The 26996-nt window shown below is 41.7% G+C and overlaps 1 protein-coding gene across 7 annotated transcripts in view; it reads right to left on the reverse strand.

Moving 5' to 3' along the window:
• Dennd2b (DENN domain containing 2B) overlaps positions 1-6274 on the reverse strand; it is a 158049-nt gene extending 151775 nt beyond the window's left edge. For 3 of the 7 annotated variants that reach the window (XM_036188879.1, XM_036188903.1, XM_036188876.1), the window contains exon 1: positions 6219-6240. In XM_036188879.1, the coding sequence (XP_036044772.1) occupies positions 6219-6229 (11 nt within the window). In that variant the 5' untranslated portion in view covers positions 6230-6240. Of the gene's footprint in view, positions 1-5891; positions 6049-6218 lie in introns of those variants that run through there. The other 4 variants (XM_036188914.1, XM_036188888.1, XM_036188895.1 and 1 more) reach the window with 2 other exon arrangements.
• Positions 6275-26996: the final 20722 nt, after the last annotated feature.

The raw sequence follows: 26996 nt of genomic DNA on the forward strand, positions 1-26996 counted from the left end.
GACTGACAATGAGTATCACCACCCTCTGAGGAAACCTGGACAGTATTCCTTCCTATCCTGTAAACAGAGGCTAAAGACAAAACAAAATGGATCTCAGGATATTCAAGACACAAAATGGAAGAATGAACCAGAGGCTCATTTGTATATAACTTCCCCTGTCTGGTCCTAAAAGGACAACTGTGGTCCAGAGGCTGAAAAACTAAGCTATTGAGGACTGGTGCACACCTTTAATCACAGCATTCATGAGGCAGGTGATCCCAGAGTTCAAGACCAGCTTGGTTTACACAGCAAGCTCCAAGCCAACCAGGACTACACAGTGAGATGGTGTCTCAACAAAACAAAATTGAGCTACCCCTCAGACATCAAATTCCAAAAACCTGGGAATAATGGCAAAGCTGGAACTTTAACTTGTGGTTTTTTACTTCAAATGACCTGCCCTAAGAGAGATACCATGTTAGAGGCCCAGATCCCAAACTGAGTCATGGCTGTAGAAGTACTGGTCATTTCAAAGTGCAATTCAACAACTCAGATCTCCAGAGCTAAGGACTCTTAATGGTAAAGTGGTTATGGAGAGCTGAAAACACCTTTACTTTTTTTTAAATGACTTTCATGCACTCCAGCCAGGGAAGCAGGGAAGCTAACTGTAGATCATCACCTCTTTCTCCTCCTCTTCTCCAACTCTAATCCCCAGTCTCATCCCCAGCTCTGTAGCAAACCACCTGCTGCAGCCTTCCCCTCCCCCATAACCTCCACCCTCCATCTCTCCATCTCTAGCACATCACGCATTATCTGAGAAGGCACCAGCCAAGCCTGCCAGAGAACCAAGCAGGCCAGCGAAACAGGTACGTGAACTTCAACTCTTTACTGTCCTTCCACTCCTCTAAATGTAATCCCCCAGTCTCATCCCTGTAGCTCTACAGCAGACTACTTTGGCCTCTCCTAACTCTTTGCGGTCATCCCCAGGGAACTGAGCAGATCCCGGTAGAACACCTGACCTGCTTTCCTCCCTCCTGTGGATCCCCTCAATTCCCATCCTAGCCCATCACCATTCCTAAGTGTCAGCTCCTAATATCTAGAAACAAATTTTACCTGGAACCCCTACACCTATCAGAATACCAGAAGAATTTCCTACCAGGCAACACACAGCCACCACACTCTCCTAAGAACCAGAGAGGGCAACAGAAACCAAGGAACAAAACACCCAACTAATAAAAACAAGACCAGATATCAGCCCCTAGAATTACAATCTTCCCATACCCAGGTGCCTAGAGGCCAGTGTAAAAACACAGTAATAGCCAAGACAATATGTCTCTACTAGAGACTGGCAACCCTACCACAGTAGGCTCTAAGTATTGTAACATAGCTGTAGCACAAGAAAAAGATCTTAAAATAGTCTTTATAAATATGATAGAAAGAAGAAATGAATAAATTCTTTAAAGAAATCTATGAAAACACAAACAGTTCAAGACCTAAAAGTAGAAATACAATCAATGAAGAAACTGAACAACTCACTACTGAATGAAAAATGGGTCAAGACATAAATTAAAGACTTTCTAGATTTGAATGAAAATGGATACACAACATATCCAAACTTACGGGACACAATGAAGGCGATTCTAAGAAGTAAGTTTCTAGCACTAAGTGCCTACATAAAAAAATAATAATAATAAAAAAAAATTTCCTATCTCCCTGAAGAACCACCACACTGATTTCCGTAGTGGTTGTACAAGTTTGCATTCCTACCAGCAATAGATAAGTGTTCTCCTTATTCCACATCCTCAACAGCATGAGCTGCCATTTGCTTTACTGATCTTAGCCATTCTGATGGGAGTAAGATGAAATCTCAAAGTAGTTTTGATTTGCATTTCCCCTGTGACTAAAGATGTTGAACATATCTTTAAGTGTTTCTTAACCATTTGAGTTTGCTCTTTTGAGAATTCGCTGTTTAGATCCGTACCCCATTTTTAAAGTGGGTTGTTTTCCTGATGTCAGAATTTTTAGTTCTTTGTATATTAGCCTTTTTCCTCTCTTTTTATTATTTACAATACATTTTATTATATTTTTTAACTTTTATTTATTATTCTCTCATACAATACATCTCAACCGCAGCTTCCCCTCCCTCCACTCCTCTCTCCCCCAGATACACCCCACCTCACCCCCATCTCCCCCTAGAAAAGAGCAGTCTTTCCAGGTAGGTACATCAACCATACAGATGCAATAAGACCAGGCACAAACCTTCACGGGCAAGGCAAGCCAGAAGGAGGAAAAGGGTCCCGAAGACAGGCAAAAGAGTCAGAGACACCCCCACTCCCAAACAGAGAGTCCCCCAAACACCAAGCCAACTATCATAACCTATACGCAGAGGACCTAGCACAGGCCCACGCAGGCTACATAACTGTCACTTCAGTCTCTGTGAGCCCCCATGAGCCTGCTTAGCTGATTATGAGGGCCATGCTCTCCCAGTGTCCTCAACCCCACTGACTCACACAACTCTTCCTCCTCTTTTGCAGGATTCCTCCAGATCTGAGAGGAGGGACCCAATGGAGACCTCCAGCCTGAACTCTCTTTCTGGCTGTGGGGACTCAACATCCACTCCCAGCAGCTTCTCTGATGATGATTGGACTAGGCACTGATCTATGAATATAGCACAACATCATTAGGAATTATTTCAATGATTCTTTTTGCCAGTTGTATTTGGTTCTACCTTAGGTCTCTGGGCTATCCAGCCTCTGGTTCTTGGACATCCAGGCAATGTCAGGCATGGGCCTCAACTTGGAGGAGGCATTGGTTGGCTACTCCCACAAGTTCTGTGCCACCATTACTCCAATACATCTTGTAGGCAGGACAGATTGCAGATGGAAGGTTTTGTGGCTGGGTTGGTGTCCCAGTCCCACCACTGGGAGCCTTGCCTGGTTACAGAAGATAGATGATTCAGGCTCCATGTCCTCCATTACTAGAAGTCCTTGCTAGGGTCACCTTCTAGATTCCAGGGAGTTTCCACCTTCTGTGCCACCTCCCACTACCTGATACTCTTTGGCCTAACATCCAAGTCTTCAGAAGAAAACAAGTTCAGAAGAAAAAAACCTATAGTCTACAGAGGGAACAGCAAGAACTCCAGGCTATTCAAGGAAAAGTCTAATGAAATAGCTTCATCCACTGATGCCCTTCCTGTGTCCAGTATCTGTGGAGAATCAAAGAGCTTGATTATAAATTTGGGGATTCAAGGACACTTTATGTTCTGTAGCTGTACATACAAACACAATCCCTTGGTAAGAAATCTAAGGGATAGGAAGAACCTTCCACATCTCTAAATCATTTCTACATTACCACACAACAATCCTCCAAAGGCTTCCTACTGTTCCACCAGTAACCACAAGTGATATAAGTTGGTCCCGTTTGGTACTGGTCTCATTAAAAAAGATAATCTCAGTTCATGTTTTTCTTATTTTAAAATTGAGCATTTTTGATTGGAAGTAAGAGAATGTATACATGGAAAACATCTCAAAATGTTGAGGGCAGGCAAGGAAAGGCTTTTTAAATCAGAGCATTGAACTCCACCTCTCAGGATAGTTGTCAAAGAAAAAAAAACTGTCACTGGAGTATTGCAAAACTCATGCAGCACACACAGGACAAACCACCAGTGGAATTGCTCCACACACATTCCATTTCAGTGTTTGCCAGCTAACAACATTCAGTTCATTCTTTTTCCCAGCAATCCTGTGGTCAATGCAACTAACTTCTTCCCAGTTATCCAGCTACTAACTGCAGAGTACTTGCTGTCAATGGGGCATAAACTGAAATACCCAGATACTTTGGTTACATTTCCTTTTTAGCTTCCTGATTATGAACTATGACATCACATTCCTGTACATAGATGTCACATAAGTCTTCTAAAAACATTGTCCTGGCCATCATTACTTTCCTCAAAACCTTTAGAAGCATGATGATGTCTGTGGGATAAAATTCTAGCCAGAATTCAAGCTGACCACAGTCCCTGCTGCTGGACCTCCCATTGCTTGCTCACTGTGGAAGCAGCACTGGAGACTAAGAGAGTCTGCAAACTGGGCAGCTAAATCCTGGCAGCTCTGCCAGGGACTGGTGTGCCATCTTGATCAGGCTACCTACTGCTCCGATCCTCTCCTTAAAACAAGATTAACAGTGAAGAATTAGAAAGCATCCAAGGGCTCACGGCAGAGAGCACTGCTCCTTTTGACTTTTCTCCCCAGTTCCCATCCAATGGTCCACTCTGTACCCTTGAAAACCCCACCAGCAACACTGCACCATTCATTTGCACAACCACACTTCCAGGCCTGACTCAAACTACCCCGCTTCTGGGAAGTGCTCCCGCCTCATAGCCATTTTCTAGTTGATAACCTAAAATTCTTTATTATAAGTCAATCAACTAGATATTTCCTTGTGTCAGTCCTTTCTCCACAAGTACACAAACTGACAACCAAACACACCAGAAAATACATTGATGATAAAGGTTGCCTTGAAACTGTCAGAAAAGGCTCCTTTCTGGCCCAATTAAGGAACAGGAAACACTTCCAATATGTATCTTTCTCCCAATATTTATTTGAATCAATCTCTTCCCCATATTTTACAGTCTTTCGAAAGGTAATGTTTACTTAGTAAATAAAAAGGAGTGCTTAATTTGTTAGTCTCCTAGAGACTGTCATCCAGGCCAGCAGAATCCAGACAGCTTTTGCTTCACAGTATGCATTTAATAGAAACTGGAGTCTTGGAGTCTTCCTAATTCAGCATGGGATTTGGATACCACGGACAATTCAGTCCTTTTGATTAAGTTTTCTAGAATTACACTATTTCTGATACTTAAGAAATCTCTTATTTCTGAAAGGAAAAAAAAAAAAAAAAGCCATGAAGGGAGCAGGGCATGATGTTTTCAAACCTGTAATCCCAGTACTTAGGTGGAGGCAGAAAGCTCATAAGTTTAGGGCTAGCCTGAGCTACATGAGACCTTGCTCCCCCCCCCCAAAAAAAAAAAATCAAAGAAGGCGTCCACCTTTGAAAAATATCCTTTGTAGAAAACAAAAACAAAACAAAGCATTTATGTGGTCAATTGGGGGTTTTCCTTGTGGCCCTTAACATCTTGGCCATTTCCCATTTCCCAGACCCTGCAACGCAAAAGCAGAAACATCTTGGAAACGAGATCAATAGCTGGACTGAGGCAGCATAATGTCACTCTTTCACTTGGCCAGGAAGCTATTTTATCCATATTTAAACAATTTTAAATTATGTTCATACAAAATTCCTCAGAACACTGCAATATCCCTTCTTTAAAAACACTAGAAAACGTTCAGTCCTTTCACTTTTACTTGGCTACTAGCTTTTCAGCACAAATGCTGAAGAGTGTTCCTTCAATGATAGTTCACACAGGAAAGTGTATGAAGGTATAGAGCAACAAACCCTGTTTAACAGGTCCAAGTGATAGAAAACAAAGTTAATTCCCTTTGTTTGAGTAGCAAGCTTGTCTGTGTGGGTGCGTGTGTGAGCATACATCCAGCTGCACTCAAGCTGCACAGGCTCAGGTAATTGCAGCTCAACTGTATCCCAGGCTGCCTGCGTTAAGCAGTTCTGCACAACTCTAGGCTCAGATCGGAGCTCCACACCCCACACAGCGCAGCCTGGGCCTGACCGGAAGGCAGGGCTGGCTACGATCGCCCTGGAGGGCAGTCCCCAGCAACTCAGAAAGCCGTGGCCCGAACGCTAAGTACTCACGCAGCAGGAGCCCCTGCCTGGGCCCAGATTAGGGAAAGCGGAAGGGCTCCGTATGCCGCGGAATAGGAATCCGCGTCCTATCCGCCACCCGGTGGGGACCTGAAGCAGCGCGGCCGGCCGGCGACTCCTGCGGTCGGCCGGGAGCCACTTACCTCCACCGCCCGAGCTGGCCGGGAGTTCCGCGCAGCCCGAGCTGCCCCGGCGCCGCACAGCCCAGCCCGAAGGAGGGGCCGCTCCTGTGGAAAGGGCGGGCGGCGGACGGGTATTCGCGCCCCGGGCTGCAGAACCAGAGGAGGCGTGCCTCCACCGGAGACCTAAAGGGTGGGCTGCTACAGCCAGGAGGAGGGGTGTGCTCCCGGACGCGGGGGATGGGGGGCCTGCATGTTGCGGGGGGGGGGGGGGGGGGGGGGGGGGATGGAGAGAGACGGGGGAGGGAAACCAGGGTGGGAAGTCAGGCCCCTAGACCGCACCGCCCTCACCTCCGCACCATCAGACCAAGGATTGTCTGGATCTGCAGCAGAAGCACAAGGGAATCAGAAACTTTATGTCATTTTCTCATACACACGTGATCCCCTGCAGTCCAGATGGTTTCAATCACCGGAGGAAAAAAGCCGCTCTGCTGGTATGCATGAAAAGCCGGAGCTGGGAAAGTCTGGGAAAAACTGCCTGTACAGCCGGCTTGCCTTCAAACAAACCAAGTGCTCTTTCCGTTCTGCTGGCTTTGGGCCCAGGAGCCATACGAAACCCAAAAGACATTAAAAGAAGCTACCCTGGGTATTGCAGCCAGTAGCAGAACTAAAGCTCTAGGGTTGCAGGGATCGGTTGTGAAGCCTAAACTCCACAGGAATTATGAGAATTTAAAATACTCTACGTGCACACAAAACCAAAAAGTAGAGAAGAATGTCATTCAATGATGAAGCAACAGTTACTGGTGACGGTCTTATTTATCAGTGGAATTTGATGGAAAATTGTTGACCCAGTGTAGCAATCCAGTTCAAAAAGGCTATGTCACGTTCAATACTGACCCATACTTACTTGGTGGGGTGCTATAAAGCCATATAACTTGATGTCTCCTCCCATAAATCACTTTCAAATAGATCTTGGATGAGCAACAGTAAAAATTGACTTTCAAAATTTAGAATTTCAAATTGATAATTTTGGCGGAGAGTAGTGGCACATGCCTTTAAACCCAGCGCTAGAGAAGCAGAGGCAAACTCAGTTCAAGGACAGTCTAGTCTACATGGCCAGTTCCAGGATAGCCAGGTCTACACAAAGAGACCTTATCTAAAACTAAACAAAATTTACAATTTTAAGACTGGTGTATAGCACACTGTGAGTCTCTGGGTTTGGTCTATAATCACACACACTTTATAGTTTTACATTGACTGGTTGCATTTCAAAAGAACCAATGTGTGTATTTGAATATAAGAAGGCTCTAAAACCAAGACCTGTTTCAATACCCAGGTCAAATCAATTGTCAAATATCCTAAAGAGATATTTACTCAGCTGCAAGACAAGCACCAAAAATAATAAGTTTAAGATTCATCCTAGAAATAATTCAACTTGCTCACAATCAAACACAATTAGTGGCAACTGAATTTATTTAAAAAAAAAAAAAAAACTACTGTTCCTTTGCCAAAAGAGGATATCAGACATGAATTCTAGTATTAACTCTTTATCACCATCATACTGACATCAAAGAAGATGTCTGGACTGTCTGTTAGGCTTTACCTTTGGTGTGACAGTCATCCTGTGTGAAAAATAAATCAATTCCTGGTAAGTGGAACTGGTTCTACACTGGGAAAACCCAAGATTTCAGCTGCTGCTGAAACACTTCGGACAACAAAAGCACTGCGTGGAACTAAACAAGACAGTATATGTTGTATACCAAACTCAAAATCAGTGAGTTTCTACTAGAGTTCACTGACACATGGATCCTACACTTGGATGGCCTTGCCTCACTAATCGCCAATCTTAAATTAGGGTGATTTTTCCCCAAACACAGAAAGAACACCTGTATGGCAGCAGGGAGGAGTACCAGAGACACAGGAGATGGACAACAGCCAAGCTCATAGCTTACTACTCCTGGCAAACTCCACTTGCAGCTCTACAGAGTTGTAGTGGAGGAGGGGCTACAGAGACTGTTCTGAGGCCGCAAGCATGCATACTAAGCACAAGCTGTACCACTGGCTACACCATCTGCCCTGTAAAGAGGCTCATCAGTCTCTCACTTCCAAAACTAACACAACTTGTACTGACGTCCCATTTTCCCCATGGGTGATTTGTAGAGAAAGCCAACTGAACAGAAGGCATCAAGACTTTCTTCCACTGAGACCCAGGACATTACTTATTTTCATTTCTAGCTGCTGGGACTTCTTAAGTGTGCTGAAGCAATTGCAAGAGGTAATGATGAGTCATTCTTTTTGAAATTTAATTTACAAATCATACGTAGACCTGTGTGTGTGTGTGTGTGTGTGTGTGTGTGTGGCCACAATTGTATGCTTGCTACAGAAAGTGTGTGGAGGTCAGAGAACAACTTTCAGCAGTTCTCTTCTTCCACTTACTGAGACAAGCTCTATATTTTCTTTCTGCCATATTGTACTCCAGGCTACCTGATCTTTGACCTCCCTGAAGGATGGCTCGGATTTCAGACACAAACTGCTACTGCCTCTGGTGGTTTACAAAATATTCTATTATTGAAGTTACATATATGTGTGTGTCTATGTGTGGCTGTGTGCACCAGTGAGTGCAGGTACTCATGAAGTCTAGAGGAGCGCACTGGAGCCCCTGGAGCTGGAATGACTGGTGGTTGTGAGCTGCCCCACATGTGTGCTGGGAACTGAACTGCAGCCCTCTGCAAGAGCAGCAAGCACTACAAGCGCTGGGCCATCTATCCAGCCCTACATCTAGCTTTTTATGTAAGTTCCAGAAATGAACTTAGGGCAATCACTTTTACCCACTGAGACATCTTGCCAGCCCATGTGTGGAGCTGTTTTAATTCCTAAGAAAAGCCTTTGCTAGACCTGCTTTTTGGGAAGAAAATTAGCATACCTTAAAAATCTCTAAATATAGTCCTGAATCTTAGTTCCACTTATGTGAGCATTAGAGAACAGCTAATATTGGCCAGATATTTATTAGAAACACTGACATCTGGAATTTCTTTTAATTTTCATTAACCAAATATTCATTTTGTTGGATGAACAAGGCCAATTATGTGTAAGGTTCTTAGGAAGATAGTATGCTTTGAGAACAGGAGCCAATTGTTTGCTCACAATTACATCCTATGTACCTACTATGAAATAAGTCCACAATGTATTCATGCTGTTTGAGTGAATAAAAGATAAATAAGCTGAGCATGGTGAAATGCCTGTGATTGCACCTCTTAAGAGGCTGAGGCAGGGAGTCAAGAGTTTGAGACATACATGGGCAACACAGGAAGTCTTCATAAGAAAAAAAAATAGTAGTAGTACAGCTAGAAACACAAATAGTAACACTTCCCATGCTGCAGTCCTGTAGAGGCATGTCACTTCTAAACAACAGAATGAAAGAAGAGCTATAGGGTGGAGCGAGCAGCAAAAAGAGAAGCAGTGGTTAGCACTAACCAGCTGTGCACTTTAATCACAATGTATGTCCAGAACACAGACTGCTGAAAATAGGAAGCATTTGTGGAAGGAATTTGGTCTGTTTAGTGCCTAAATTAAGGACTTCAGAGATACACTTTCCCATGTCCCAGTTGTTCGTGCCCTCAACACAGAGCCAAGACAAGATTTGAGCATAAACATCCTGACTCTAATTTGGATAGCATGAATACAGTCCTTTCATCCTCTCTCCTACTTCTCTGCCTCCAAGCCATTTCCTCTGTACTGTCTTCTGTCAGGCAAATGAACGTCTTCTAATTTTCAGACGAAGTAGCTTTGGCTCTCTTTGTGTGGAGAAGTACAATACAGCTTGATTACATGGTTATGTTCCATACAGATGCCTGGCAACACATCTTATAGCTAAGTATCTGTATTTTTTAACTCTGAGGGACTTAAAATTCAACTATTTTACTGCACACCAAAACAGAACTTGATGTCACAGAGATGGGCTTTATGTCCTTTTTCTGTTTTAAGAAAGGAAACTTGAAGCAGAGTGAGTTGTCTGGGTTTGGGGTTCATTCATTTCACTTTGACATATTGATTTTGCTTTTCTTTTCAGGGACAGACTTTTGGATCTGTAGCTCTAGTACTCATGAAGCAGTTGTTTCCCCTAGCACATGTCCCCATTGGCCTGGCTGTGGGGCTGTGCTTCCTGGTACAACAACTGGGTTTCTCTGTATCAGGAAAATGGGAGACATGGTGGGCCTAGATGACTCAGCTTTCTAGGACAGATGTTTCCAAACATTCTTTCTTTTCTTCTTAGTTTTTTGTTTAGATTTGGGGGTATCTCAGGAATCTGGGGGTGGGGGCAAGGTGTTTGGTTGTTTTGGAGACAGGGGTTTCATGTAACCCAGGCTAGTCTCCAATATGCTATATAACTGAGGATGACCTTAAACTCCCATCTTTCTGCTTCACCTCCAAAGTCCTTTTCTGTTTTTGTTTTTTTGTTTTTTGAAACAGGGTTTCTATGTGTAGTTTTGGTGCCTGTCCTGGATCTTGCTCTGTAGACCAGGCTAGCCTCAAACTCACAGAGATCCACCTGGCTCTGACTCCCAAGTGCCACCGCTGCCCAGCCAAAGTCCTTTTCTAATATTTAAGAATGTTTTAGTTAAACCGCCAAACTTCAATGTTATTTGAAATCATCTGGAAATGGTTTTTAAAAATATTAATCATTGGGGTTGGGGATTTAGCTCAGTGGTAGAGCGCTTGCCTAGCAAGCGCAAGGCCCTCGGTTCGATCCTCAGCTCATACACACACCAAAAAAAGAAAAAGAAAAAGAAAAAAAAAATAATCGTCAAATAAATAAAAAGCCAGGTGTAGTGGCACATGCCTTTAGTCCCAGCACTAGGAAGGTAGGGAATATCTCTGAATTTGAGACCAACCTGATGAACACTGCAAGTTCTAGGTGAGCCAGGGCTACACTGTGAGACCTTGCCTCAAAAAAACATAAAAACAAACAAAAAATATTAACCATGACTCTGTGGTGATATATTGTGTCCCCCAAAATACTGTGTACCCTAATAAAGTTGATCTGAGGATCAGAGTAAAAAGCCAGCCACTATAGTAAACATAGAGGCCAGGCAGTGGTAGCACACGCCTTTAATCCTATCATTTTGGAGGCAGAGATCTGTCTGGATCTCTGTGAGTTCAAGGCCACACTGGGAACACAGCCAGGAGTGGTGGTACATACTTTTAATCCCAGCACTAACTATAAAGGTCTGGAGGTCTGTACAGACAGGAAGTGACAGCTGGGCAGGAAAAGGAAGTGATGTAGCTGGGCAGAGAGAGGAAATGAGATGGCAGAACAGAAAGGCATATAGGTGTGGGTATACAAGAAGTGGGTCTCTTTGGAGACTGAGGTGTCAGTGAGGTGAGGTTGGCTGCGGCTTGTCCTATTCCTCTGATCTCTCAGTTTTTCACCCCAATATCTGACTCCAGGTTTTTTATTAATAAGACCATTTAGCAATTCATCTTACAATGACTCCATAACCTTAACAAGTGCTATTTCATCCAATCTGTTTTCCATTCACCCAGATTTGAGAAGAAATTCATTTCTAAAGCAAGTGGATGTGATAAGAGATAGTTGTAATTTCATCACTTACATCAGCTTGACTGGAGGTAGGAGGATTGCGGTGAGTTGAAAGCCAGCCTAAGAGATACACAGAGAAACCCTGTCTCAAGAACAAAAACATGACTAGGAATATTGCTTAGTTGGTAGAGGGCTTGCCTAGAACCCAGAAGCCCTAGGTTTGATTCCCACTGCTGCATAAAAGTTGGGTATGGTGATATGCACATCTGTAATCCTAGCATGTGAGAAGTGGAGGCAGGAGGATTAGAAGTTCATGTTCCTCTTTAGCTATATAGTGAATTCAAGGCTAGCCTGAGCTCTGTATGAGACCCTGTCTCCAGATGAATAAAGACACAAACAAATAAACATATAATTCAGCCCATGTTTACCCTTGAGGCTTTCACATGGGCTTTAAGACTCTGGGGCAAAGGTTGGACAGTTAGCTCTTAGGCTAAGAGCACTAGTTGCTCCTGCAGAGGATCCAGGTTCAATTCCAAGTACCCATGTGGTGATTCACAACCACTGATAACTTCAGTTCCAAGGGATCCATGTCTCTCTTCTGACCTCTGTGGGCACCATGTATTGTGGACATACACATGTGCAGACTAAATAAAATAAAAATCTAAAAAGCAAAAAATTAAAAAAGACTCTGGGCCAGTGTGGGCATCAAAACCTCAAGTCTGTAAATCTTCATAATTCCAAACACACTGGAAAATAGGTTAAAACCCTGCACAATTGTTCAGCAAGTAAAAGCACTAGCCATACAAATCTAACAAACCCAACTCAATCCCCAGAACCCAAATAAAAAGCCAGATGCATCTGTAATCACAACACTCATGGAGATGGGAACTGCCCTTCTTCACTGGAATCTAGTCTTCACACCAGCAAAAACCCTTCCTCAAAAAAGTGGAAGGTGAGAGCTGACTCCTGAAAAATGTCCTCTGACACCTACATATCCACCATAGCACATACACACCCACACTCACATGTAAAAATTTAGAAATAGAAAAGAGCTCTGACAAGTACAGAGAGAGCCAGATGCAGTGGTGCATGTGTATAATCCAAGTGGAAGGCTAAGGCAGGAAGGGATCCCACAAGTGTTAATGGAAGGCTTTGTTGTCCTCTCTTTGGCTTTGTACTTTCTTTCCGAGCCCCTCAAGAACTGTGGCATGTGTGGAGTCACTGGTTTCTCACTCAGACCTAAGCAGTTATCACAAGTAGACTCTGGCCTAGACCTGCTAACTTAGAATCCCCAAGGCCAATCAACACTAGGCTAAACAATAAGCTCTTTAACTTTGTTAGCTGTACAGTGCATAATTTTCCTTCTAGGAAAGCCCCACCATTACCACACACTCACACAAGCTTCTCCAAAGGAACCATTAAATATTTTATGAATTGAAATAGAATGAAGTCTTTCCTTCACAAGAATATTTGGACACAACTACCTCTACATCCTACCTCTAAAAGAAAAAAAAAAATAAAGCCTATGTTTAACAAAACTTTTTAATAGACTACTGAGGAATCAGCAAGATTTTGTGAATCAAAAAGAACTAGTAAGTCACTTATGACACTATTTCTGGGGAGACCTGAACAAACATCTCACCCTAGAAAGAGAACCATCAATAGAGCCATGTTAAGGATACCACCCAAGTCTTAACTTGGTGAATCAATGAGTTTTACTGGGGTTACTTACAGTGGCAACAATGACTCAAAGACAGCTGCATCACCAAAGCCCACCCTAGTATGGGCATGGCTGACAAAACCTGGAAACCTGGGGCTCACTATACAATTTGCAGGTAGCTCCACAGATTGAAGAGTATCTTTTGTAGGCAGCTCAGTTAGGCTGAGCCTTTTCCAGCTTATTTGAGAATGTCTCTGCTATCCTTACAGTTTGTGTGCTTGTAGAGGAAGGAACCTAGTATATCTCATCGATTTCAGGGACTTCCTGAAGCCTTTGGATTGTTTACTTTCTAAGCTTAAGAAGTTTCCCTGAATGTTTTCACCTCCTCTTAGAACATCCAATGTCTTAAAGTGTTCCCCTCCAGCTGGGCAGTGATGGCGCACACCTTTAATCCCAGCACTCAGGAAGTAGAGCCAGGCAGATCTCTGTGAGTTCAAAGCCAGCACGGGTTACAGAGTGAGATCCAGGACAGGCACCAAAACTACACAGGGAAACCCTGTCTCAAAAAAAAAAAAAAAAGAAAAGAAAAGAAAAGAAAAAGAAAAAGAAAGGGGGGAGGGGTTCCCCTCCAAAAGGTCCATTTTAACTCTGAGGAAATTGTTATACCACTCTACTGAAACTACCTATTTCATACTAACCTGTAATCCAGAAAAACTAACTAAATGTATATCTGATTAAAGACTGCTTAATTAATTTTTTTTTAAATATTTACTTACTTACTTTTGTGTATGTGTGTGGGTGAGTATACATATGCCACAGCACAAATGTGGAGGTCAGAAGACAACTTGCCAGAGTCCTTCTCTCTTTGTATCATTTGGGTTCTAGGGATTTAACTCAGGTCATCAGGCTTGGTAGCAAATGACTTGAGCATTAGCTGAGCAATCTCACCATGCCAGGATTTCATTTTTTAAATTTCAAGAAATAGGAAATTCAGAATACTGTTCTATAAATTATATGAAAAACTTTTTTTACATTGATTTAAAAAGCATTTTTATATACAATATAGGTAAGATATACCTGATTGCACTTTAAAAAACAATACAAATTAATATACAGGGGAAAATAAGTGCCCCCCCCCAATTTTATATGCATGTGCTTGTTCATTTGTGTTCAAGTATATATGCGCCACTGTGCCTTTGTGGTCACAGGACTAGCTCCAGAGTAGTCCTCTCCTTCCACCTTGTTTGAGGCAGGGTCTCTTTATTGTTCACTACTGCTACATAGGTCAAACTAGCTGGCCTTCAAGGATTCTCCTTTATCAGCTTCCCATCTCCTCATAGGGAACACTTAGAAACAGATGCATGCTACAGCATCCAGCTTTATATGGGTTCTTGGAACTCAAACTCTCACACTTGTATGGCAAGAATTTTACTCACTACGCCATCTCCCTCCCCAAACCTTTCCTCTCATTCTTGACCATCAGCTCTCCCCTTTTGGGGAAATCACTGCAAAACATGTATTCTTCCAGAGATGCTCAAGGGAAAATGCAGAACTGTTAATATGTATTGAATTCATTTCAAGAGATGCTCAAGGGAAAATGCAGAACTGTTAATATGTATTGAATTCATTTCAAGGAGGAAAGGTCCACAGTTTTCAACATATTCTCAAAGAGGTTCATGATCTCAAAAAAATTAAGAGTAACTAACTATTTTAGGGCAAAGCTAAAGAGTGGTGCACTACCTCAATCAATTTGTAGGATTAGCAGAACTGCATCCTGCATGTGGTGTTTTGAATAAGAATGGCTGCCCCGCTAGGACTGGGCAGTGGTGGTGCATAACTTTAATCCCAGCATTCAGAGGCCTAGGCAGGTGGATCTTTATGAGTTCAAGGCCAACCTGGTCTACAGAGCAAGTTTCAGGGCACCCAAGGTTACACAGAGAAACCCTGTCTCAAAATACCAAAATGGCCCCACAGGCTCATATATTTGAATGCTTAGTCATTAGGGAGTAGCACTATTTTAGAAGAATTAGGGGTGTGTGGCCTTGGTAGTAGGTGTGGCCTTGTTGGAGGAAGTGTGTCACTGGGAGTGGCTTTTGAAGCTTCAAAAGCTCACACCAGACTCAGTTTCTCTCTCTGCCTGTGAATCAGGACGTAGCTCTCAGCTATTTCTCCAGCACCATGTTGCCATGCCTGCCATCATGGTCCCTACCATGATGAGAATGCCTCTGAAAGCAAGCCCCCAATTAAATGATTTCCTTTATAAGAGTTGCCATGGTTATGGCATCTCTTCATAGCAACAGAACAATGATTGAGATAATGCATTTACTTATTGGTGTTTCTCTGTATAATTCCAGACAACAAAATTGCAACAAGCAGTGTGAGTTAGCATGCAGATATGGTTATGAAAACACTCCATGTGCTTGTTAATAACTTCCTGATTTTTATTTCTGTTGCTTCCAAATAATGTTAGTGTTGACTGACAAAGAGTAGAAATCTGTAAGAAATTTTTGGTATGTGGATATGCACAAAGAGCACACATTTTTCTCTCATAGCCTAAAAATTTTCTACTGGATAAAGGAAAGATTTTATTTAGCTCTACAAAGATTTCAAAAGAAATATTAACTGGTAATCCTGGTTACTACAATTAACAAGTTATAGGGTTATTAATAAGGAGAATAGAAAAACTATAGCATGCACACACACACACACACACACACACACAGAGAGAGAAAGAGAGAGAGAGAGAGAGAGAGAGAGAATTAATGGTAACCTTGCCTAATAAATCTCATTTGGATTTCAATAATTTTCAAGTGTTACTACATTTGAGAGTTTTACAAAAAATTAAGACAAGTTACTAATTTCTTCATCTATGAGAGAACAACTGCTTTGCTTTCTCTAGCCCCTTTCCACAGCAGAATCAGTTTCCAAGGCTAGAACTCCATTCATACCTTTCACTCTCCCCTTTCAAAGTATACCAAAGATGTAATACAGAAAATCAAAGTTTTCTTTGAATAACCAGTTCATGAAAAGGTTAAATTACACCTAGGTCCTTACGTTTTGTGCTACAATATCTGGTATTTTATTCTAAATACTAGGCTAACAGTAACAATAGTTCACTTCAGGAAAGCATTGGGATAACTTCAATGATGCTGTTGGTTGGATCAGCTATGAGAACAGGGGAGCTGACATGCCAGATGCTATGGATGCATAGGAGATGAGAACAGGATCAGAGAGGCTCATTTGATGTGCTGGAGAGTTTTTAGTCAACTTGATAAGCTAAAGTCATTGGAGAGGAGGGACCCTTAATTAAGAAAATGCCTCCATAATATTGGGCTGTAGGCAAGCCTGCAGAGCATTTTCTTAATAGTAATTAAGTAATTAAGAAATGAGGCAGGTCTCAACGCATTGTTGGTGGTGCTATCCCTGGGGGTGGTCCTGGGTTCTATAAGAAAGCAGGCTGCGCAAGACAAGGGAAACAAGCCAGTAAGCAGTGCCCTCCGTGACTTCTTCATCAGCTCCTGCCTCCAGGTTCCCGCTGTTTGAGTTCCTGTCCTGACTTCCTTTGATAGTGAACAGAGACAAGAAGTGTAAGCCAAAGAAACCCTTTCCTCCCCAAGTTGCTTTGGTCGTATTTCATTATAGCAATAGTAACCCTAACTAAGACTTAAGGCTGGATAGTCTTCACCTACCTAGAGGAGATTTTCAGGTTTTCTGCATTCAGTATGAGGTTTATCATACATAACTCTTAGTAGGTTGAGGCACTTCTCTTAAACTTAGTAGATTGTTCTTGTTTTTTATTTTGTTTTTGGTTTTCTAGTGTTTGTTTTGTTGGGGTTTTGGGTGTGTATGTTTTTTAGTTTTGGTTTGGTTTGGTTTGGTTTTTGTTTGTTTGTTTCCTGAGACAGGGTTCTCTGTGTAATGCTGGTTGTCCTAGAACTCACTCTGTAGACCAGGCTGGCCTCGAACTCAAGAGATCCGCCTGGCTCTGCCTCCTGAGTACTGGGATTAAAGGCATGCACCACCATGCCCACCTTCTTTATTTTTTAAACCATGAAAGAACGTTAAATTTTATTTTTAACCCTTCTTTGTTTATTGGGATAATCATATGGTTTTCAATTCTTACTTTTGATGTAAGGCATTATATTTACTGATTTTTGTATATTGGATCATTCTTGCATTCCTGGCACAAACACTGCTTTATAATGGTTTACAGTCATTTTCATATGCTGTTGGATTTGAAGTACTAGTATTTTATTGATAACTGACTGAATAATAAAAGGTCATATCTGGTAAAACCATGACTCCATAACCTTAACAAGTGCTATTTAATCCAATCTGCTTTGCATTCACTCAGATTTGAGAAAAAATTTATGAGCCGGGCAGTGGTGGCGCACGCCTGTAATCCCAGCACTCGGGAGGCAGAGGCAGGTGGATCTCTGTGAGTTCAAGTCCAGCCTGGTCTACAAAGCGAGTTCCAGGACAGCCTCCAAAGCTACAGAGAAACCCTATCTCGAAAAGAAAAAAAAAAGAGAGAGAGAGAAGAAATTTATTTCTAAAGCAGCTGGATGTGATGAGACACAGCTGCAATTTCAGCACTTAGGAAGCTAAGGCAGGTGGATTGCTGTGATACATGTAAAGTATCAGTTCGGAACAAAAGTGGCAGCTGCACATGGTGGAGCAAGCCTTTAGTCCCAGGACTCGGGAGCCAGAGGTAAGTAATCTCTGAGTTAAGAGGCCAGCCTGGCTACTACTAGTACCGTCTCACATAAAATAAAACAAGCAAGAAAGAAAGCAAGTTCTCAACCCTTGGTGCTCATCAAAATAGGAACTAAGAGAACTGTCATTTTCTAATTATTTTTTTATCTTCTATAAAGAATAAAAGATTTAGGGTTGGAGAGATGGCTCAGAGACTAAGAGTGCTTGCTTTCAGAGAATCAGAGTTCAGTTCACAGCACCTACATTTGGTGACTTCAAATTGCCTGAAACTCCAGCTCCAGAGTATCTGACATTGTCTTTGGGCCTTTGAGGGCACTTGCATACACATGAACGCATACACACACCAAAAAAAGTAAAAAAATAAATAAACCTTAAAAAAAAAAAGTAGAAAATATTTGCCTTCTGGGAGGAAAACCTATGAGCAGCTTTTAAATGCAATACTGTCCTTAGGATATCTAGTACATATTTCCCAATCAGAATTCCTAGAAGTGAGATCTAGGTACATATGTAAGATGAATTGCTAAATGGTTTTATTAGTTTAAAAAAAAAAAAAAAAAAAAACGGGTTGGGGATTTAGCTCAGTGGTAGAGCACTTGCCCAGCAAGCGTAAGGCCCTGGGTTCGATCCTCAGCTCAAAAGAAAAAAAAAAAAAAATCAAAACTCAGGGGCCAGATATTGGGGTGAATGCTGACAGATCAGAGAAGCAGAACAAGCCACAGCCAACCTCACCTTGCCAACTTCTCAGCTGATGCTGTTTCCTCAAACTGGAAGCCTCTGAGTCCTCATCCAAATGGATCTCAGCTGAACTGCTGCTAAAAGCCTAAAAGCTTAAAAGCCTCTAGTTCCTGGTCCTCACACCTTATATGCCTTTCTGCTTCCTGCCATCACTTCCTGGGATTAAAGGCATGTGTCCTTCCCAAGCAAAGACATGAGATCTCAAGTGCTGGGATTAAAGGTGTGTGTCGCCATGCCTGGCTGTTTCCAGTGTGGCCTTGAATTCACAGAGATCTGGATGGATCTCTGCCTCCGGAATGCTAGTATTAGGATTAAAGATGTGTGCTACCACTGCCTAACCTCTATGTTTAATATAGTGGCTGTTCTGTTCTCTGACCCCCAGATAAGTTTATTGGGGTGCAAAATATATCAACCACATACAGATAATTGGGAAGGAATGTTCTGTGAGGAATTCTATATGAAGGAAATTCTGAGTCCAGAGATGATCAAATTTACATACATAGTTTAAGATTTTATTCTTTAGGTTTAGTTATGTCTGTCTGCATGTGAGTGGGAAGGGTGTTGATCCCTTGAAGTTGGAGTGACGAGCTGACTGACTTGGGTGCTGGAAACAAAGCAAGGTTCTCAGCAAGAGCAATGCATGTTCTTACCCACTAAGCCATCACTCCAGTCCTAACACACATGTAGTTTAATAAATTAATTATTCTCCTGACAGCTGGAATGACAGATGCTAAAATAAAGGATTAGGAAAAGACTATTCACTTTAACAACTGCATGGTAAGTTATGACTTTGAAATTTAAACATCAGTCAAACGGATGGCAGTTTGTCTGCATCTATCATGATACTTCAGGGTAGTTTTTTCCCCAAAGTTCTGGGAAACAGGGTTGACACACCAGGTCATTCTCAGATTCCTGGAAGGCTAAGCACTTTACCTAATCTCCTCTTTTCCTTCCTTCTTCTTTTTCTTTAGGATAAACACTATCCTAAAGATAAATACTAAGTAAATAAATACTAAAGATCAATATTATCCATAGTTCCTTCCATATTCATCATTCCACTTTCAACTACAGAAGACTTGGACAGCTAAGAGAAATGTTCAAAAAGTCCAAGGTGCAGGTGCCTAGGAAGCTGTTACTCTAAGTCCCTCTGTGTGTGTGTATTTTACTACCAAGTGTTATTTACGATAATAGATGCACTCACTCTGAGGCTTAGCTTTCCAATATAGATACTCCAGTACTGTGAAGAAATAAATCCTCTGCTGATGATAAGTCAATTTGTGTGGCTGAAGCACATTTTCAAAGCATCTCAACAAAAAGCAATTCCTCATAGATGGCACTGGAAGAGTCTGACTGACAAAAGAACCTTAATGGGTTCTGAAACTTCACAGAAAGATGCAAAGACACTGACAGGTAAGCCTCCTAGCATTAAATGTTACTCAACAACCCTTTGACTTCTAGTGATTTAGATGCTTCTGGCTCTGCAACTGTCTATTCTCAAAACTTCTAACTAGAGTGCTGGAGAGATTGCTCTAAGTACCCACACAGGTTCACAACCATAGGTAACTCCAGCTCCAGGAGATCTGATGGCCCCTTCTGGCCTCTAGGCACTGCATAAACATGGTGCTCGTTAAAATTACAATGAAGTAAATGTTTAAAAAAAAAACAACAAACAACCATCTCTTTAATGTCAATGGGAATCTTGACTTCACCACTTTAGTGAAAACAGACAGTGTAATCTCCCTCAGCTTTTCCCTGCCACATCAAAACAGCCCTTCATTCTCCCACTTCCTGACACAAACAGCTTTCCTTCATATAGAATTTCCTTCATATAGAATTCCTCACAGAACATTCCTTCCCAATTATCTGTATGTGGGATAGAAGACCTCTTGGATCTCTTGGATCTTGCACCCTTTCTTGTTTGAGCCTCTTATTTCTTTGAGTACCTTTCCCTGTAGTCTTCTGAGAAGGGTGATCAGTGATATCATTTTGTTCTTTGCAGGCTGAAAACAACCTCAATCAATTTACTCATTGGGTTGATAGTCTGGCTGAGAAAGTACAGAGAAAAATACAATGTTCCTGCAGATTGTAGAATGCGTCATTTTACTAATTATACGTGTGCTTTCAAATACTGCAGTTGAGAATATAATATACACTTCTGTCTTTGGAAGTCTTTTTCTGAAGCTCCAGATGATGTAGTGTACTCTGGGTACCTCTTCAAACATTGTCTTTGGTAATCTGGATACCAAGGTCTTTTTCTTTTTGTTTTATAAATTTGGTTTTGTTTGTTGTTGTTTGCTTGATTTGAGACAGAGTCTCGTGTATCACAGGCTGGTCTCAAAGTCCATATGTAGACAGGATAACATTTAACTTCTGATCTTCTTTCCTCTACCTCCAAAGCACTGCAGTTACAGGCTTGTACCATGCCTGGCTTCAACTATTCCAGTTTTTATTTTCCAAATGCTCGGCTTGTTCATTTTTTCCTCTAGCATTTGAGCTCTTTACTTGACCTCTTTGCTCCCAGACTCTCTATCAACTCCTTTTCCCAGCTCTATAACCACTCATCAGTGTCTTTCATTACTGAATCCTCTTCTGTGTAGTTTTCAAGTAGAAAATTTTTCTTTTGGCTATAAAACATATAGGCATTTTTATCTGTTTACATATCTTCAGTTAAATATATTGATCTTATCAAACTATTATCTCTAGAGCTCTAACTTTTCTCTTGTATTTTCTAGACATGAACTTTCAATTATGTGAGGCATCTGTACTTGGAAATAGCAGACACTGTGAACTTTACATCTCTGTTCTGGCTTAAAGCATTCTATGCTCCAATCTCATAATGACTTGTTACCAGAAAATATCACAAAAGTTAACATCTAAATAGGCTCAATACAAATGTCAAGCCTTTAGTCAAGCCTTCTCTGATTTCTTCCTGTCCTAGGCAGAGTGGACAAGTCATTCTCTGAGATAGTTCATATCTCAGGATGCTTGCTCACCAATACTGTTCACCGTCACCCAATCTATGAATAAGCAGACACTGGAAGCCTCTTGAAAGTATAGGCTAGTCACCTTTCTGTTAGCATCGGCTCTACCTTCAATGTCTTGCCACTACCTCTTATTCACTCCATAGCTACAGCTGTCAGATTACTGTCATTTCTTTTTTTTTAAGATTTTAAAAATCATCTTTAACTTTGTATATGTGTGTTGGTTTCTGGAGTAGGAGTATGCACACAAGGGCAGATGCCCCAAGAGGTGTCAGATCCCATGAAGCTGGAATACAGGCAATCGTAAACCAACTGACATGAATGCTGGGAACTCGGGTCCTCTGCAAGAGCAGAACATGTTCTTAGCCAGCTCCAAATTATAGGCATTTCAAGTGACATACAATAGAAATATTTGACAGTGTAATCCATCATTAAGCACAGAATGTAATTAGAAATGTAAACATATATATACATACAGATGTATATATACACACGTATGTATATATATTTCTAGTTTTCCCAATCTAATCCAAAGACACATTCTTCAGAGTCACTTGCACACATATAAATCAGAATTTAAAGTGCTAATTCAGTTTTCAAATCTCTTGTTCTCCCAAGCAGGCACCCAAAAATTTACTTAGAAGACAGAACATGTGTTTTTTGAAAAGATAAAAAGCAAAACCAAGGAGGGGGGGGAGGCAAAGAGAAATCTTTTTAGAAAGTATCCCCCATATGAATATGTTAGCAGTGGGTAACACCCAAGCACCTTAAGCATGCCAGCTGCTGACCACTTTTTCCAGAGATGTTAAGTCATTAAGGAATAAAGAAAAGACAGCCCTGAATCGGTATGGATCTTTGCTGCTATGGGCATTGTAAAACGGAATAAAGAACATCATTTGTCTGCATGGGTTAGGCCTTGTGGACTTTTTGTTTAGTTTTTTGTTGTTTTTTTTTTTTAACTAAACTAAGCCCTAATGCCAAATCTTCCTCTCCCCACCTTCCTGTTGAACTGATGCTATGTTAAGATATAAGCACAAACATCTCGTAAGTGTTTTAAATCCATCCAATTGTTTGAGAAGGCATACGTGCTGGGCCATTGAAACCAAAACATTAGAGCTAAGAATTTTGATGAAGATAATAATTGCTTACAGACCCGCTTGTTTTAACTTGCTCAACAAAGAGCACAGTCCTTTAACACACTTTCCTCATGGGCTTTTTCTCTTCATAATCACCACTATAATTAACCCTTTTAAAGGGGAGATTATCTGTAGGTTATAAGGAAGTTATCAATTAAATTCCATCATCTTCAAAATTTCACTTACCTAAACGTTTTATTAATGTTTTGTGGCTGACTTATGCATTATTTTTACAACCCATTCGTCCTGTGTACAGTCCATTTCCAGAAGCCTTAGATGGGCCAATAATTTCCTTGTGTCTTATACTTCTAGGACATTTCTGTAGGTCTATAAAGCTGTAGTTGTATCTGAAAGGTGTGTTGGGGCTCTGCCTCAGTTGGGAGTGATTCCCTCACTTCTTCCTGCTTCAATTCAATTATTTTTATCATTTGTGAACTTTTTTTTTTTTTTTTTTGAGAAAGCATCTCACATAGCCCAGTCTGGCCTCACTATATATAAAAAATGACCTAAATACTGGGATTATAGATGTATGCCACCACATGCAGTACTAGAGACTTGAACTCAGGGCTTCATGTATGCTTGGTAAGTACGCTATCAACTTAGCCACACTGCCAATCCCTGCACACGCGCACACACACACACACAATTTTTTTTTTTTTGGACAGGTCTCACTATATAGCCCTGGCTGGCCTCAAACTCAGAGTGCTCTGCCTCCCAAGTGCTGGGATTAAAGGCATGCATCACTTTGCCCAACAAAAATCCTATTTTTAAGGGCCCTTTCCATGATAATCTTTGTAGGGAGTCTAGGGTGAGTTCAGTGCCTAAGAGGATGCTAATACTAATTTATTGACTGACAGAAAGGACCAAGCTCAGTTATCTGCTGGTGTCATCCTGCTTCTTTGGATTTCCTAGTCTCCATTTCCTCTATGCAGATAGAAGTCTTAAAAAGTGAGGTACATTAGAGTTGTGGGATTGGGTTAAGTCAGTCCTCATGATCAGATGGCTGCAGGGCCAAGCGATCCAGAAGTCAATAGGACTTCAAGTCAAAGGTAAAAAGTCATAAACAGACCAGGCAGCCACCCACAAGATCAAGGTAACTAATGGAACTAGGGGGAACCCAGGATTTGCTAAATCCCTGGCAGAACTCTAGAGACCTCACTCAACAAGCTATGCCGCCTTCTGTTTCTCTCAAAGCACGAAGCCTTCAGTTTCAGGGTGTGAAAGAAATAGATATGACTGACATCTCACAAGGAGAAAGATGTAAGAGACGTATGATGTCCAAAAGAACTAAGAGGTTGGCTGGGCATAATGATACATGCCTTTAATCCTAGCACTTAGCAAGCAGAAATAAGTGAATCTCTGTGAGTTCAAGGCCAGCCGAACCAGAGCAACACAGTAAGATGCTACCTTAAAACAAACAAAAAACAAAACAAAAAAAAACCCTAAGGGACAGATTCTTGTTTTAGTTGTGGTTGTCTTTGGAGAGGGGTAAAAGAGACAGAAATGTGAAGGTCTGTGCACAGAACCAAAGAAAATATTGTGTGTTCTGCTTTATCATCTCTGCCTTATTCCTTCAAGCAGAGTCTCTTGCTGAACCACTAGGTCTAGGTTGGCAGTGAACAAGCCCTGGCAATCCTCTTGTCTCCATTCCCCCACAGCACTGGGGTTACCACCCCACTACCATATATGTCTTTTTTTTTTTTTCCTAACATGAATACTGGGGATTCAAGCTCAGGCTCTTGTCCTTATGCAAGCATACACTCTTATCCACTAGCCAACATCCCAGCAAGGAGCTGTAATTCTTTTTTATAAAAAAAAACCTGTGTGTGTTTATTTATATGTATGTACAGGTGTGTGTGTGTGTAGATCAAGGACAGCCTGAAGGAGTCAGTTAACCACCTTCCAGATGTGGGTCCTGGAGACTAAACTCAGGTCACCAGGCTTGACAGCCAAGTATTTCACCTGCTGAGTCATCTTTCAGGACCCAAGTTACTTAATATTTTTAAACTTTTATTCTCGTTAATGAAGTCCATCTGTGCAACTACAGTAACATGAATCCTTACTTCTTTTTGTCTTCTAAAGTGGCTCAGGTAATCCACTGTCCATTTGTGTGTACATGATCTCATGTAAATTCGAAGGGTTCCAAAGAGTACTGCCTGGCTGAGGTTGCTCCAGGGCCAGATTCTAATGGTAGAAATTACATCTGAGCCTCTAAACTGAGGCCATTTATATATTCTTCCCATTTACTTCCCACTGGTATTTGTGTTACATCCTTTACTTTTTTCCCATGACCTGACATTTGCACTGATTCTTGCCATTCACAGGCCACTGGATTTTCTAGTCTGTGACCTTGTTTGGGCCACAGATACACTCTCAGTCTGAAACATTTGGGTGGCATCAGACCTCTGGCCCAAGCCACACAACAAATTCCTTCTCTTGCCACTATTCCCATGCTGTTCATTTCCATCTCTATGACTTACGTCCTTCCTCCCCTGCTGTGGATATGGCTCTGTGTAAATAAAGTTCTGATTGGCCAGTGGCCAGGCAGGAAGTATAGGCAGGACAAGAGAGAAGAGAATTCTGGGAAGTGGAAGGCAGAGAGACAGACACTGCCAGCCGCTGCCATGAAAAGCAACATGTAAAGACACTGGTAAGCCACAAGCCATGTGGCAAAGTATAGATAGACTAACAGAAATAGGTTAATTTAAGATAGAAGAAGTAGATAACAAGAAGCCTGCCACAGTCATACAGTTTGTAAACAATGTAAGTTTCTGTGTGCTTTCTTGGTTGGGTCTGAGCGACTGTGGGACTGGCGGGTGAGAGAGATTTGTCCTGACTGGGCCAGGCAGAAAAACTCTAACTACACTCCCCAGCCAGTGCTACCTGCAGTTCTGTGCTTACCCAAGTTGAGAATCTTCTTTAGAGCTTCAAGCAGGATAAAGGAATTAAGTAATGCTGAGTTTATCTAACAATACTATGTAAAGAAGACAGAAACTTGTTCATAACTAACAGTAGTATTAAGTGATTGTGGCTTTCTGTATCTCAAGTTCACTGTCTTTCAAGTTGGCTTTTTTTTTTTTTTTTTCTTTTTTTTGGTTTTTCAAGACAGGGTTTCTCTGTGTAGCTTTGTGCCTTTTCCTGGATCTCGCTCTGTAGACCAGGCTGGCCTCGAACTCACAAAGATCCGCCTGGCTCTGCCTCCCGAGTGCTGGGATTAAAGGCGTGCGCCACCACCGCCCGGCAAGTTGGCTTTTTTTAAAGATTTATTTATTTTGATTTTATGTGTATGAGTGTTTTGCCTGCAAGTGTGTCTGTGAACCATGTGCATGAAGTGCCCACAGAGGCCATTAAGAGAGCATCAGGTCCCCTGGAACTATTATTACTATTGGTTGTGAATTGTCATGTGGGTGCTGGAGCCTCTGAAAGAGCTATCAGTGCTCTTAAGCACTAAGCCATCTCTACAGTCCCTACTGTTTGTTCTCCTTTTGTCTTTTGAGACAAGATCTCACTCTGTAGGCCTGTTTGGCCTGGAACTTTCTATGTAGACCAGGCTAGCCTTGAACTCATAGAGATCCACCTGTCTCTTCCTCCAGAATACTGGGATTAAAGGCATATGCCACCATGCCTGGCTTCTTTAAAATTTTTTTAAAGATTTATTTATTATGTATATGTGTTCTGCCTGCATGTTTGTTTGCACACCAGAAGAGAGCACTAGATCTCATAGATGGTTGTTCTTTTAACCTTTGAACCATCACCCCTTTTAAAATTATTAATTACATTTAGTGTGTGTGTGTGTGTGTGTGTGTGTGTGTGTGTGTGTGTGTGCGCGCGTGCGCGCGCGCGCATTTGGAGGTCAGAAGACAACTTGGAGGAGTTAGTTAGTTCTCTCCTACCATGTGTCACCTGAGAATTAAACTCAGGTCATCAAGCTTGGTGGTAAGGGCCTTACCCACGGAGCTATCTCACCAGCCCCTAATTGAGCTTCCAGACTTATCTGAAATCTTATAGAATATTCGAGTACATTCCATCAAATTAACTCATTTTCCCCTAGCCTATTACTAAAGCAGATGCCTTTTCCCTTCAAGACAGGGTTCATGGCACAGTGCTGAGATGTTCTATGAAGAAGTTCTAAATATGAAGGAGTTCAAGGAGACCCCTTCATCCCAGTTCCTAGGGAGTTGGATCTAGTAAGGGGTAAACAGAAGCAAATAGTTTCCTGAAGCTGTGCCAAAGCTCTGTGTCAACTGCCTAGCAGGAAATGCTTTCAGAGGATGAAGGTAAACAGACTATCATCTTTTGGGGTGAAAATATTCTGTCTTCTCACAAAACAAATACACTGGATTTAATCAGTATCATACAGAG

The sequence above is a fragment of the Onychomys torridus genome, chromosome 1 (genome assembly GCF_903995425.1).
Source record: "Onychomys torridus chromosome 1, mOncTor1.1, whole genome shotgun sequence".
Taxonomy (NCBI): Eukaryota; Metazoa; Chordata; class Mammalia; order Rodentia; family Cricetidae; genus Onychomys; species Onychomys torridus.